This window comes from Meles meles, chromosome 5 (assembly GCF_922984935.1).
Source record: "Meles meles chromosome 5, mMelMel3.1 paternal haplotype, whole genome shotgun sequence".
Taxonomy (NCBI): Eukaryota; Metazoa; Chordata; class Mammalia; order Carnivora; family Mustelidae; genus Meles; species Meles meles.
In genome coordinates, this window is record NC_060070.1 from 9,725,399 (window position 1) to 9,741,516 (window position 16,118).

A 16,118-nucleotide genomic window follows, 5' to 3' on the forward strand; every position below is an offset into this window, starting at 1 on the left:
CACAAGTAGGCAGAGAGGCAGGCAGAGAGAGAGAGAGAGAGAGAGAGAGAGGAGGAAGCAGAGAGCCTGATGCAGGGCTTGATCCTAGGACCTGGGATCATGACCTGAGCCGAAGGCAGAGGCTTTAACCCACTGAGCCACCCAGGTGCACTAAGTTCTCATTTTTTTTTTTCTTTATTTATTTATCAGGGAGTCAAGTCGAGTTTAGAGCAGGAAACACAGTTTAGCAATCCTCCTGTCTTCCTGCTCCATGATGTTTCTTGTCCTCATGGTCAGAAGATGGTTGCTGAATCTCTAGACATCATGAAGGCAGAAAGGCCAAAACTCATCTTATGAAGCTTTGTCTTTTTATTTGGGGAGGGATCTCTGCTTACAGACCTCCTTCTATATCTGACGGACTACAACTGTGCTGCATGGCCCGCCCTAGCTGCAAGAGTTGGGGTTTGAATATTTTTAGATAGTAATTAGGTTGTGTTAGTAAGGATTAAGGGGCTTATGTGTATCAAAAAGGCAGCTAGCTGTGTCTTCCACTAGGATATTTTTTTTTTTTTAGGATTTTATTTATTTAACAGATAGAGACACCGTGAGAAAGGGAATACAATCAGGGGGAGTGGGAGAGGAAAAGTAGACTTCCCGCTGAGTAGGGAGCCCAATGTGGGGCTCAATCCCAGGACCCTGGGATCATGATCTGAGTTGAAGACAGACACTTAAAGACTGAGCCACCCAGGAGCCCCAGGATATTTTTTTTAAATACTAAAACAAAAATTTTCCAACTTCCAAACAAAAAAATTTTTAAGTGAACTTGTAGAATGTAACCAGTATTTTTAATGGGGCTGTATACATAAGGCACTTAAACACCAACTGCAAAGTAGTTACTTTGGGAAAAGTCATTTTGTGTCCCTGCTTCGCAAACATGATCCCCCCAGGATCATCCGAGTGGTGATAGAATTGTCCCCATTCCGTTATTTAACTGGTTGTGAACTAGGAGTCAGGAGGCATGTTAGCTTCATGGCAGTCGCAGTCAGTGGACGCACTGTGGGCCTGGCAGCACCCCGGGTGCGGTAGAACTGGAGTTTCCGCTGGTTTGCTGGGGATGACAGACTGACAGACACAAGAGAGGGAGAATAGTAGGAAGCGGGAACGAGTATGAAATACAGAGTGTATTTTTGTACCCACTGCTTGTTGGTTCCTTTGTCTACCTGGGGACAGGAAGCCTTGTGTTGATAGTAATCATATTCCGGGAAAAATATCAGTAGCTTCTTACCCAATTATGTAATACAGGTAGAGACACTGTTGCCTATTTCCTGTCACATTTTAAAAAGAAATTCATCACATTGACTTTTTTCCTTTCTTTTTGAAGGAAATGTAATAAAGTTTACTGGATCACTTATTTTAGGGTAAGTAACTATGAAATGTTCATTGGCTTCTTTATACTGCTTGAAATCCCAGTGGAAGTGGTTTACCGTAGCATGGGGCGGCAAATAGGTATAGGTTTTGGAATTCGGTGGGTTAATCACTGGTTTTACCACTTCAGTGTCGTCTCGATCCAGGTACTTAACTGGCTGAGAGGTGTCTTATCTTTGGTGCAAGGGTACAATGAGGATTCTACCCACCAGGCACTGTTGCTCTGAGAAGAATTAGAATCACTAATTCACTTTCCCATATCTAAAGTCACATCTTGTGTTAGGTTCGAAAGTGCGTCAGAGAGGTGAAAATTGACTGTAGCGAAAATTATTTTTGAAAACCTCTTAAATCACCATAGAGCTCTCATGAAAGAAGATTGAGGCTGGCCGAGAAAACCAGTAGTTTGAAATCTTTCTTCCGATGCTCTTCAGAGGCGCATGCTTAATGAATGGAGTGACCTTCTTCCCCTTTTTTGGAAGGGGGGTATACATGTTAATATATGTCTAATACTATTCCACTGTTACATATGACATCATATGTATATACAAACATACATAATACAACTCTGAGATGCTGAAATGCTATAGGAGATGCATTTGGCATTTTATTCAAATATATACATTTCTCCATGACACTAATACAAGACAAAACACAGGCAGATGACTTTTCCCTTTGAATCATTCCAGGCAAAAGATATAGTCATGTGCTTTGTTTCACAATTATATTCAGGAATCTATTGAAAATTAATCACATAATTTCTAGTAAAGAATTTTGTCTTTCATGGAAAGCACAATAAAAATATTGAATGCATTTGCTTTTTTTGGGTGCTCCGATCTCTCAGAGATTTTTTTTAAAAATTTATGTATTTTAGAGAGAGACAGAGACAGAGCACAAGCAGGGGGAGAGGCAGAGGGAGAGGGAAAAGCAGACTCCCCACTGATCCGGGAACCTGACATGGGGCTCCATCCCAGGACCTGGAGAGCATGACCCACGCAAAGGCAGATGCTCAACCATCTGAGCCACACAGGCAGCCCGAGGAGAGGATTCTTTGGAGCTTTCTGTTTCTCTGGTTCTGGCCAGTGTCTGCCTTTCTGTCTCACCTGCTTTAACTCTGGGGTGTAAATCAAAGGTCAGGAGAATATATGGTATATTCTTAGTATAACTGATGTTACACAGCCCTGAATCCAGACAGTGCAGCCTTTATGTCTGGATTTAGGGAGTGTGTATGTCAGTCTGATCAGGAAAAAAAAAAAACAGTCTTCATTTTGGGTACATAACAAAGAACGTTGTATTTCACAACTAAAAATTGACTTTAGGCCTAGCTCTCAGGAGAAATATGTTGGTGATGGGAGTACAGATTGGCTAAACTTTTTAGAAAAAGAGTTTGGCAGTACCTAATCAAGTTGAAGAGTATGTACACTGTCAGAAGGTCTGTAATTGTCCTTCTTAGATGAGTATCCCAGAACAACATACACACGTGTGTACAGTGTAGATGCGTAAGGTGTGTAACGGGATTATTTGTAACAGACTCGAACTAGAAAGTCCCTGAATGCCCTTCTGTGGTAGGATGGGTAAGCTGCGGTATAGCCACCCCATCACCGAGTCACATACCGTGTGAAAATATAAATGTATAAACTCCTGACACAGCCGCCCCCTGAACGAATGCCGTAGTCAAGAGGCTGAGCAGAAGAGTATATACAATGTCCCTCCATCCCGGTGAAGCCCACAGACAGACAAAATAAGCTTTGTTGTTTAAGGATGCGTGTATAGATGGCAAAGTATAAAGCGAAACAAGGACATTATTGTAATAAAAGTCAAAGTAGTAACTAGCTATAGGATGAGAGTGTGGGTCAGGATGAGGGAAGGGCACACTGTGGGCTTCTGGGGTGCTGTTAATGCTTTTTGCCTGGATATTGTAATTATTATTATTTTTTTTTATTTTAAAAGATTTTATCTATGTATTTGATAGAGATCACAAGTAGGCAGAGAGGCAGGCAGAGAGAGAGAGGGAAGCAGGCTCCCTGCTGAGCAGAGAGCCTGATGAGGGGCTCGATCCCAGGACCCGGGGATCATGACCTGAGCCGAAGGCAGAGGCTTAACCTACTGAGCCACCCAGGCGCCCCTGTAATTATTATTATTCATTAAGTGGACACATTTGTGCTAGTATTTATATGTATGTATATAGAGTCTGTTATATGCATACATACTATTGTATTATGTATGTGTATATATTATGTTTCCCAACAAGGAGAATGAAAAATTCCACAACAGAAAGCTTATTAAAAAAGACTGACTCAATCAATAGGGTATATGTTGAGGAAATTTCTCTTTGTCATGGGATGCAAATCGCTAGTGTATATAAAACTTTTTGTTCCGAAAGCTTGATTTCACTCAGTGTTTACTAAGCACTTATTTTTCCCATCCTTTTTTTGGGAAATTCTGCCCTTCAGCCTTTTTTTTACCACTTGCAGGAGATATTATTCTCAACCCATAAGTTCAAGAGCTCAGCTGTTGGATAGGTCGAGCCATTCAGTTTATGTGGTGCTCAGTAATCCGATGAGCTCCATAACCAATATCATGCTGTTACTCTGTCATGTAAAGAAAAAAAAAGTGACTCTCATGTTACCTTTAGATCATGTATTTATGATGAATTTTTTGTTCCTTTTACAGCGGTTCTTTATTTCTTACCTATGAAGTTTGGGCCCTGAAGAAATCTTTGACGTTAGATACTCAAGTAGTAGAAAGAGAAAAAATGAAGTCCTATATATATGTGCACACAGTTTCTTTAGATGACAGAGAAAATTATGGTAAGTTTATGGTAAAGTAATCCCATTTCTGTGAAAAGCGGGAGCTAGTTATTAACTTTTAAAATGACTATTAAAAACATAATATTAACAAGGTAGGTTTAGCTCATTCTAAGAGTCAACAGATCCTATGAGGACCAAGTTCCTAAAGAAGTAGTTGAAGACCAGATTTTGGACTTCCATATTTAACTCCGGTTTGCAACTCTCCCTAGCCGGCTGTTTTAATCTAAACTTGGAATTCCACACCGTAGTGGAGGTCGGGTCAGAGGCTGGCCTTCAGTTCTCCAAGTATAGAAACATGATTTTGTCACTTAGCTCAGTTATATTCTGGGCCTCAAGGGATTTATTCATGCAAACTAAAATCATGACATGGATTCATAAATCTGAATACCAACTTATTAAAGAGGGAAAAAAGAGTTTGTCACGGAGGCTGGAAAACTTGTCTTTACTAGCCCGAACATTCCTGTTCTCTGTATTTAGGTCACAGGAAAACCTAATTAGTAACCAGACAGTTGCTTGATGAACATGAACTTTTAGAGCAGAGGCCTATCTTTTCATCAAAGTATGGGTAGCTTGGTGAGTCACTACCCTTGATTTACAGCTGCCTGTTCCTGTAGTGTTGGCTAGACTAACCTTACCTGTTACATTATGTTCTCTGAGTGGGGCAGATTCCACTCTTCCCTTTCTACAGCTGTATAAATCGCCATCTGTCCTGTTTGTATTTATTGTCTCACCTAGTGTGTTACAATTTCAATTACACAGATAGTTTTTATAGTTTACAATTTATCCATATAGCAAAGCTTCATCTCCATAGTAGGGCATCTCCATAGGAAGGCATCTCCAAATTTCAGTTTGGGAAGCGCTGTTGTTCAGGGACATTTTCCTGAATGTAGCTGATCTTATGTCACATCTGCGAATTTGTTAGCTTTAGTTAGTGTTTTTGTTTTTGTTTAGTTTTTAACCTTTTTCTGGACTTGGAGAGCAGTCTTATTTTGGGATCTAGACCTCTGTGTTCACATAATGGTTTTAGTTGTTTTGATAGTGACCCTAAAAAAACTTTTATATTTTTTGAAAAAATTTAGAGTTTATGCATTTTTCTTCAAAGTAGGGAAGTGTAGCATTAAGAGTATATACTTGGTTTTATCTTAATTTGTAATCGTATTAGGAATCACCTACCAGGCAAGAAAGGAGCTTCACAAAGCGGTAAGAAAAGTATTGGCAACATCAGCCAAGATACTGCGTGGCCCATTTGCTGGTAAGTATCAAATATTTAACTTGGAGTCTTTATCAGTGATCTGAAAGTCATTTGATGATCAACTTGAGATCTTTTTTTCTTATCCCATTTCTTATACTGACATTTATTATAGCTATGGAAAATTGAGTGACATTATTTTCTTGGGCTATATTTAATTTTAAGGGTGATTTTAATTTTGCCTTGGACAGTCTTCTTTCCACTTTGTGGATGTATTATTGTTAGATAATTATAAATAAATATTGAGACTAAATATAACCTTTTCTCTTAAGTGCTTTAAAATTTTAAATTTGTTAGAAAATCACTCCCTACTTTCTCGTAGTGAGAATATTGCATCAATAATGTAGATTTTACAAACAAATCTGCAATTAGAGCTAGATATGGAAGAGCTTACTTGATCTCTTTAAAAAGTTGCCATCATGAAAAAGAAAGGTGAGAAATTTTTCAAGAATTAAAAGATACTAAAGAGACTTAATCAAACCCTGGTTTTAAAGAACAGCACTGAAGGTAATTTTTGAACACTTGGAGAAATTTGAATATGGAGTTAGACTGGATTTTAGATGGTTTTGGAAGATTTTCATTAATGTACATGGGTGTTGTCATGGCATTGTGAGTATATTGGAGAAGGCAGGCTTATTCTTAGGAGATGCGGGTTGACTGAGGAGGGATCAAATATTCCATCTGCAACTTCCTTTCACATGTTTTAGAGAAAAAATACACATCCATATAGATTAAGCAAATATGGAAACATGAAATTTATTAAATAGAGTTGTAAACATATGTAAAAAGAGCAGCAACAAAAAAGAGACGAGGTTGTGAAGGCAACGTAGTATATAAAACGAAAGCACCTGATAATCTACAAAATAAATATTAACAAAATAATATGACAGAACTAGAGCAAACCTATCAGTCACTATTAGTACCTAGAAATGGAATTCAGTCTCTTATTGTAGATTTCAAGTGCTTACAACTTATCTTCCTAAATAAGTGGGAGGATAACATGTTTTAACTGTTCACACTGTTCATGTTGTCTTCTTTTTTCTTTTTGCAAAGACCCCTTTGGTACAGTTGATGTCGAGGATCACGAGTGTGCTGTGTGGCTGCTCCTGAGGAAGAGCCAGTCGGGGGACAGAGCCGCGCGGCTGCAGGCGGTGCAGGAAATGTCGGAGACCCATCACTGGCACGGTAACACGGCCCTCCGAGCCCCTGACATGCCACCTGCTTGCTCCTTTTGCTGATACCAGGGGACGGAAAGGAGATGTCAGGGAAGGAAAATGATTCAGGAAATCTGAATATGAAAATTTTGAGAAAGAAACTCCAGAGATAGAGAAAGTAGAAAACTGCTGGCCTGGTAGCCAGCTGTGTTTGATAAGAACAGGCTCAAAATTGAGGAAGATGTATTTGTGTAACTTTCTACCAGAACGAAGTCTTACCTGATGAGCGAAACTCTTGGTGCTGATGGTGATAGCCTAATTCTGTATTTGCATTTTCTTTTGGTTCATGTTTAACGAAATATATTTTAATTGCTTGCCGCACCATAGAGTTATACTTGTTTTTACTTCGACAATTTACTTTGCTCTAATACTGAGTCAAATGTACCTGATTTGTGTGTATTATTTTTAAAGGAAGATTTAAAGTATTTAATTGTATTTAAAAGTTGCAAGTTCTGCAGTAAAAGTACATGAGCAAGAGTTCAGATCTGCTGTGATTGTGGTACAGGGACTGAAGTGTCCTCTGTCTGCAGAGTCATCTTGTAAAATGGCGTAAACAGGGGCGCCTGCGTGGCTCAGTGGGTTAAGCCTCTGCCTTTGGCTCAGGTCATGATCTTGGGGTCCTGGGATTGAGCCTCTTATCAGGCTCTCTGCTCAGTGGGGAGCCTGCTTCCCCCTCCCTCTCTGCCTGCCTCTCTGCGTGCTTGTGATCTCTATCTGTCAAATAAACAAAATCTTTAAAAAAAATTTTTTTTAGAAAAATAAATAAAATGGGGTAAACAAAAATATATTTTCAGATAAAAGTATCAGAATAAGATCTTTGCCTCCATACAAGTTGAATTGATTGGTGGCTGTAATCACAGTAACTTATATTTTTTTAATTTTTATTTTTTAAAGACATATTTTCTAAGAGTTTATTTTTTTAACACAGAGAGAGAGAGAGGGCACAAACAGTGGGAGCAGCAGAGGGAGAGGGAGAAGCAGGCTCACCTTAAGCAGGGAACCCGATATGAGACTCGATCCCAGGACCCTGGGATCATGACCTGAGCTAAGGGCAGATGCCCAACCAACGGAGCCACCCAGTTGTCTCTAATTACAATAACTTATTTTATATATGTGTGTGTATATATGCACATATATAAAATATTATATAACTTACAAGCTTTTTCACTGTGAGTGAAGACTGAGAATAAAAATCTTTTTAAAAATGTAGGAGTGCCTGGGTGGCTCAATCAGTTAAGCATCTGCCTTCAACTCAAGTCATGACCTCAGGGTCCTAGAATCGAGCCCTGCATAGGGTTCTCTGCTCAGTAGGGAGTCTGCTTCTTCCTCTCCCTTTGCCCCCCTCCCCCACTTGTGCACACACTATCTCTCTCTCTCTGTCTCTCAAAATAAATAAATCTTAAAACAAAAGTCTGCCTTCCAGGACTCCATTTCAGACTTACTGTATCAGAAAAATCAGAGTTAGAGCCCAGGCACATAGATTCTGGGAAAGTTCCCCACTTGATCTTAAAGAACTCACCCAGGTTATGAACCGCCATTATTAAAATTATGTCTGCCTCAGTGGTTGTAATTTTGTTTTTGATTCATAGCTTAGTCCATTTGGGCTGCTGTAACAGTACTGTCGACCAGGTGGCTTACAAACAATAGAAATTTATTTCTTACAGTTCTATAGGCTGGTAAGTCCCAAGGTCATAGTGCCAGCAGACTTGATATCTGGTGAGGACCTGCTTCCTAGTTCATAGATGACCGGCTTTTCACTGTGTGGCCTCATGTGGCAGAGGGGAGAAGGGATCTCTCTGGGTTTCTTTTATAAGGACAGTATCCCAGTCATGGGGGCTTCCAAAGGTTCCCACCTCCAAATACCATGACATCGGGAAATTTCAACTTATGAATGGGGTGGGGACACAGTCATTCAGAGCAATACATAAAGGCTGGACTGGCTAAATCATGAAGGTTCAAACACAGTAACAACCATCTGGAACCTCAGATTACTCATGGACATCACGGGATGCAAATCACCACGCCGTACCAGTGACATAGATCTCAGTGCAACCTCAGGTTTTTTAAGTAGTGATCAAAACAGTTTTTATTTTTTTATTTTTATTTTTTTAAAAAGATAATTTATTTATTTGACAGACAGAGATCACAAGTAGGCAGAGAGGCAGGCAGAGAGAGAGGAAGGGAAGCAGGCTCCGCACTGAGCAGAGAGCCCGATGCGGGCCTCGATCCCAGGACCCTGGGATCATGACCTGAGCCGAAGGCAGAGGCTTTAATCCATTGAGCCACCCAGGCGCCCTCAAAACAGTTTTTAAACACTAGAATTACTACAAAGAAAAGGAGAAGCAGTTCAGCCTGTTCTGACCTATCAGTTTTCACATTTGAAGTTCAGTTCTTCGAAAAGATTAGACCGCAATATACCTACATATATGTTGAGGAGAATTGTGAGATCAGGCATGGAAATGTTGGATATCTGGCTTACCGGTATGTAAATGCATTTGTAATTATGGAAAGAGACTTGGGAAATTTTGAATCGCAAACTTATATTCTAAAAATTAAGTGTGCATTTAATTCTTAAAACAGCTATAAGCTAATTTGGGTGCTAACAACATACTTTTTCAATAGATTACCAGTACAGGATTATTGCTCAAGCCTGTGATCTGAGAACTCTTATTGGCTTGGCACGAAGCAAAGAGAGTGATCCTCGCTTTTTTCTCCCACCACCTCCTTTGCCGTCTTTAAAAGAAGTAAGTAAATAAAATCGTCCAGTGAGTGAAAAATAGATTCGTATTTCATCTTCACTTTGGGTGCAAAGTAACCATTCAAAAAGTGGTCTGTCGGCTACTTTTCACAAGCAGGTAAACTAGACGTTAACCAGAAATTGTAGTTCCTATACAGAGATTTCTTGATTTACCAGGAGATGTTTCTCTTGTGTTATTTTCCCCATTTGGGCATCGTGAGTCTCTGTACACCAGTGGGGAACTTCAGAGCCAATCAACATTGATGGATTAGTCCCTAGTTCTAATATTGCTCTAGATCAGTTTTTCTCAATGGTCCTGACATTTCGGGCCTAATCAGTCTTTGTTGTGGAAGGTTGTTCTGTACACTGCAGGATGTCTAGCAGCTTCCCTGGTCTACTCGCTGGATGCCGGTAGCAATCCCCTCAGTTGTAACAACCAAAACTATCTCCAGGCACTGCTGACTGTTTCCTGGGGGCGCAGAAAGCCCCCGGAGAACCACTACCTGTAGGTATTAATATATCACTCTGCATAGGTTTTTACTAACCACTGCATATAGATATTAATGCGTTAGCCCACGTAGATATTAATTACTAACCTCTAATAGGTACTAGAGCGTGCTGCTTCAGCACCTTTCGGAGGCTTTCCTAGAAAATGAAATCTGAAAACTTGGAATCAGTTGTTGAAAAATAGAAAAATGGATATGCTAGATGTAAGTTATTAGAGAAAATCAGATAGTAATGAGTTCTGGATTTAAAGAAGCAAGATTTAGGTAGAAAGAGTGTAATAATCCATTTTGAGCCAAGAGCTAAACTTTGCCTTAGGGCTCTCAGACTGAGGCAGCAGGCAGAAGTACAGAACTCAGAATTAAGTGATTCACTATGTACTTAAGTGGGCCACAGTTTTCAAGACTAAAAGCACTCATTTATCCCTGCTCTTTTGTTTTGGCATTGATTCTTTAGGAACTTTTGTTGTGCTCAGTTGTGGAGCTTAATTATGAAGACTTTCTTTCCTTTTATGACAGGATTCTTCCATTGAAGAAGAGCTCAGACAGTTGCTGGCTTCTCTACCTCAAACGGAGCTAGATGAGTGTATCCAGTATTTTACATCTTTGGCTCTGAGTGAAAGCAGTCAAAGTCTGGCAGCTCAGAAGGTTAGCTCATTTCTTCATTCAGTAAATATTTTGGAGTGCCTGCCCACCCTTTCTAGGATACCGTGCCGGGGACTCGCACGTAGAACGTTAAAATAGTCACCAGCCAGGACCAGAATAAACGTGTTGGCTCCTGGTTGTGTGCCAGGCCCTGTCAGTGATGGTGGGGAGACGGGTAAATAAACAAAATCCCAGAAGGTGTGAGAGAGATTACAGGTCACTCTGAGAGCCCTTCACTCTGCTTAGGAAGTCACGTAAGGCTCCATGGAGGGGACTCTGAAGTCACATCTGGAAGAATGAATAGATACTAATTTACAAGATTTTAATTATTATCTACATGCTACTGATGGGTACCTCTGATCCTACATTCTAACCCAAGCTCTAGATTTGAACCCTCAACTTCCTGCTTGTTGTCTCTGCTTGGATGTCTAATCGACGTCCCAGACTCAACTTGTTGAGCCCACCCTTCCTCTGCCAAGCTTTCCTTCCTTTCGCCTTTCCATCCGGGTAAATGGCACGGCGTCCAGCAGCCCCCTAGTTGCTCGAGCTAACACGGCTAGGAGCTCCTGTTCTTCCTTCCTTCCGCATTCAGCCCATCTGCACTTCCGAGCTGTCGCTTCAAGTACAGCCTGAGTCCGTTTGCCTCCTGGCTGCCATCACGTCTTTCACATACTGACCTGTTCCTCCATCTGGGCTCTGTTCTTGCTGTCGTTTTTAAGATAATTTTAAAGTCTCTTTCAGAGTCTTCTTTTATTTTAGTTTATTGAGGTGTTAATTACCATTTGGGGCGGCATTGACCCTCTTGTATTAGATTGTGGGTTGACATGGGTTATGTATTTTTACTGTGAATTTGTCTTTCGCTGAACAGATCACTTCCTGTGGGAGTCCCAAGTACCCTGGATTGTAAATCTGTCCTCCCAGAGCAGCCTTTGTGCTTACTTCCATCGGATACCCCAGGGATTTCACTGTTGCTGAACTAGTTTGGTATTCATTCCCTGGTTTGGGATTCCTGTGGCACGTGGGGAGTGTAAATTCAGACACATCTGTGGATGGTATAGTCTTAGGGTTGATTTCTCATCCAGAGTCCCAAGCAGAAACAGACTCTTCTCATTGCTTTCATGGGCTGGTGGGCAGAGTTTTCTAGACTCTCTTAGAGAGAGGATAAGCTTTCCAGGGCCTTGCCTTTCTATATATATCTCAGGTTTAATTCCCATTGAACGTGAGACCCGAAACCACATGTCTTGCTCTGAACAAGTGGTAAAGTCCCGTCCAAGGAGCCTGCACGCATTTTATAGAAGCCGCCCAGTGCTCACCGCTTCCGCTGAAGATTCTGCTTTCAGACTGTCCCCATTTTCTTTAGAACACGGCTGTGTCTTAAAATAGCTTGTATTATATTTCATTAGAGGGCGCCTGGGTGGCTCAGTGGTTTGAGCCGCTGCCTTCGGCTCAGGTCATGATCTCAGGGTCCTGGGATCGAGTCCCACATCGGGCTCTCTGCTCGGCGGGAAGCCTGCTTCCCTCTCACTCTCTCTGCCTGCCTCTCTGCCTACTTGTGATCTCTCTCTGTCAATAAATAAATAAAATCTTTAAAAAAAAAAAAAAAAAAAGAAGGGCACAGGCCAGCACGCCCAGCTGTACGTGTCGTCTTGTCAGAGCTCTCCCAGGGCTCGACAGGGTCCTTCACACCTTTGGAGGAAGACTGCCTTCACTCGTGAAAGCCATTCTGATTGAGGGTTTACGTTCTTTCATGTCTTTCACCTCTTTGGTGAGGTTTATTTGGCAAGGAAGAGGAAAACTTCCATTATTTGCAGATGACATGATATTCTGTATAGATAACCCAAAAGACTCCACCAAAAAATCGCTAGAATTGATACATGAATTCAGTAAAGTTGCAGGATACAAAATCAACATACAGAAATCTGTTACATTTACACCAGTAATGAAGCAGCAGTGAGAGAAATCAGAGTCAGTCTCGTTTATAATTACACCCAAAACAGTAAGATACCTAGGAATAAACCTAACCAAAGAGGTGAACGCCTTTTTTAAAAAAACAAAAGTAGCACGTCTTTTTTTTTTTTTTTAAGATTTTATTTATTTATTTGACAGAGATCACACGTAGGCAGAGAAACAGGCAGAGAGAATGAGAGGGAAGCAGGCTCCCCGCTGAGCAGAGAGCCCGATGTGGGACTCGATCCCAGGACCCTGAGATCATGACCTGAGCCAAAGGCAGCGGCTTAACCCACTGAGCCACCCAGGCGCCCTCAGATTTTTTTTACTTACCAAGAAGTTGTGAGTGAAGAGATAGGAGGGTTGTCCGTCTGGTTCTTAGAGATCTGCCAAAGCTGCCTTGTCGTCTCCAGGCATCTTTCAAGGGGCAATACGCTGCTTCTATATAGAGCTACCTGCTCAAGAGATGACCTGGCCGGGGCAGATAACTGAGAGCTGTCTGGTTTTAGAGCCGGCCTTCCTCACCGTTGTATACCATGGACCCCCCCCTTCTGGTGATTTAGTGAAGTCATTTCTAGATGCGTAAAACGCAGTACATAGGATTACAAAGGAAACCAATTGTATTGAAATACTCTTACCAAAAATTATTTTTGTGCTATAATACATGTACTTCTTATTGACACGTTAAATAACATTACATTTAAAACAAAGTTGAAGTTTAAGATATTTTAACTTTTAATTTTGAAGTAATTTCAAACTTTAAGAATTGTAGAAATGATACATTTCACTAAGATACACCAATTATTACAATTTTGCCCCATTTGTTTTCTGCCCCCCCCATTTACTCCCCATCTCTCTGTGGATAGAATTTATTTATATGTCTGTTCACACACATTTACTGTTTTCCTCCATGAACCATTTGAGAGTTAGACATAGAAGTGATGTCCTTTTGCCTCTAAAGACTTAAGCATCTATTTTCTGACAACATGGACATTCTGAAATATGGCCACAGTACAGATATCAAACTCAGAAAATTAACATTGAGGGCGCCTGGGTGGCTCAGTGGGTTAAGCCTGTGCCTTCAGCTCAGGTCATGATCTCAGGGTTTTTGGATTGAGCCCTGCATCAGGCTCTCTGCTCAGCGGGGAGCCTGCTTCCCCGCCTCTCTCTGCCTGCCTCTCTGCCTACTTGTGATCTTTCTCTCTGTCAAATAAATAAATAAATAATCTTAAAAAAAATTTAATATTGATAGAATACTGTGCTCTAATATAAACTCCATGGTTGAATTTTGCCAAGTATCCCAGTAATTCTTTTATGGCAGCTTATTGTTTTTTGTTTGTTTTCAGTCTGATCTGTGTCTAGGATGAAACATTGTGCTTGATGGTCATGTCTCCTTTTATCTGGAAAAGTGCTTCAGCCTTTCTTAGTCTTCATGTCATTGACATTTCTGAAGACTACAGAGTAGCGGTTTGCAGAGTGTCCTCAGTTTAGTGTGTTGCACATGTCCTCAGGATTAGAGTCTGCTTCTGCATTTATCGCAGGAACAGAGTGGAGGTGACCTGTGTCCTTCCCACTCTGCTGCCACATCCAGAAACACAGGAGGCCAGTTGGTCCTTTGTTGCTGATGTTACCTTGCCAGGTTTCTCTGCTTTGATGTTAATACATGTTTTGTTTATAATGAAAATAGGATCTGAGGGGAGAGGAGATGTTTGAGGCTGTTAGTCTATCCTGTTCCTCTTCAAACTTTCAGACGATGGTTTCAGTATCCTTTGAATAAATTGTGCCTGATAATGGTTATTCTTGGGTGGTTGCAAAATGATGATCTCCGCCTGCCCAACTCAGACAATCCCCCTTTACTCTGTCTACTGTAAGGAAACGCTTTCCTTCCTCCTTCCTCCCTTCCTGACACACGGATCCAGGGGCTCGTGGATTATTATTTTTTTCACTAGATTATAACCCAGTACTACTTTTCAAACTGATGCTCAGTGTCACAGATTTGGTATGGGTACTCCTTCAGGTTGCCTCCCATGTGTTTTGAAATTGTCTCCATTATTTTTTGAGTATCTCCTTACTGTCTGGCCTTAGAAAACGTTCTAGGCTCCATCTTAAACTTTCTGTGCCCCAGCTCTGGAGTCAGCCAAATCTTCAAGAAGCCCTGGTTCCTTCCAGGCCAGTGGTTGTTGGAAACCAACTTCTGGGTGTAAGCTAGCTCGTTGCTACAAGTGTTGCTTTTAGACTCTTTCAGGGACAGAGTTGGGAAAAATTGCAATTTCCTGTGGTTCAATTCCATGTGTAAATTTTGTTTTGTTTTTATTTTTTTTTTTAAAGATTTTATTTATTTATTTGACAGATAGAAATCACAAGTAGGGAGAGAGGCAGGCAGAGAGAGAGAGAGGAGGAAGCAGGCTCCCCGCCAAGCAGAGAGTCCGATGCGGGGCTCGATCCCAGGACCCTGGGATCATGACCTGAGCGAAAGGCAGAGGCTTTAACCCACTGAGCCACCCAGGCGCCCCTAAATTTTGTTTTTTAAAGCCATCCGTGTGAATGCTGTTGTTGCTTGGTTGAGTAATAATATTAAACTGAGGACTAGTCTGTCCATGTTTGGGTCTCAGAGAACTGCTGGTGGGTGGACACCAGATGGCAGTGTCACGTGTGGGCCACCAGTGTGAGCATGGGCAGGTGGCATTCAAAGGAAGGAAGAAGCTGGCGTTACTCTGGGAGAGCTGCTGCAGATGAGATGGGATAGGAAAACATCTGAGCCACACGGATTGCTACTGTTGATAGGTTTACTGTCTGTGTTTTCAACTGAATGCCATGCAGAATTTCTGTGAGATGTCAGGGATAAAGACATAACGTTTTCCCCTCCAAGCATATGCCCTCCCTACCCTGAATTCTGTCTACCCCAGGCTTAAGGAGGACCCTGGGTCAACAATTCCTGTTTTAGAATGATCGCCATTTCTAAGCATGGTTGGTTTGCACACATTGCAGAGTTCTGAGGTTGTGAATTTTTATGCAGAAACACCAGAGATTAGCTTTTATGCACCTGAAAACAAAGGGACCCACAATGAGAAGCAGTATCAAGACTGTCTCTCCCCCTGCTCCCCGCCCCCGGCAGTGATCTGCCATCCCTCCTTTTGTTCCTTCCGCTCATTGGGAGAGCTGGGTCGGAGAGAGCAAAAGCACTTCCCAGCTTTGCTGTCCCCTCCTCATGGCTACACCCTTGGCAGCCTTCCGCTGCCCACCCGGGGAATTCGCTGACTACAATTCTGCTGGGCACTTGGGGGACAGGGAGGGGTGGTCCTTGGCTTTACACCATCCCAGATGTTACCATCAAGAGCATTCCTTCTTTGGTGTCAGGATCCAGCTCTCAGTCTTATCTTGTTTTTGTTACTGTCTGGACACTTGCAGTCAGTCGGCTTGTCTGAAATTTCAACCTTTCTTAGAGGACCTCAGGTGTCTGTGACTCAGAGCCTAAGGAAGCAACCAGAGATGCAGAAATTTGAACATTTTATTCACTTTTTAAAAAGATACTATTTATTTATTAGAGAGAGACCTTGAGCAGGGAGGAGGAGGGGAGGCAGAGGGAGAGGCAGACTCCCCACTGAGCAGGAA

General features: G+C 41.6%; 1 protein-coding gene across 4 annotated transcripts in view; it reads left to right on the forward strand.

Annotated features, from left to right (window-relative positions):
- SERAC1 (serine active site containing 1) overlaps positions 1 to 16,118 on the forward strand; it is a 59,542-nt gene that overhangs the window by 17,414 nt on the left and 26,010 nt on the right. For all 4 annotated transcript variants that reach the window (XM_046006509.1, XM_046006510.1, XM_046006512.1 and 1 more), the window contains exons 5-10: positions 1,361 to 1,397; positions 4,075 to 4,211; positions 5,374 to 5,463; positions 6,514 to 6,645; positions 9,297 to 9,418; positions 10,434 to 10,562. In XM_046006509.1, the coding sequence (XP_045862465.1) occupies positions 1,361 to 1,397; positions 4,075 to 4,211; positions 5,374 to 5,463; positions 6,514 to 6,645; positions 9,297 to 9,418; positions 10,434 to 10,562 (647 nt within the window). The remainder of the gene's footprint in view (positions 1 to 1,360; positions 1,398 to 4,074; positions 4,212 to 5,373; positions 5,464 to 6,513; positions 6,646 to 9,296; positions 9,419 to 10,433; positions 10,563 to 16,118) is intronic.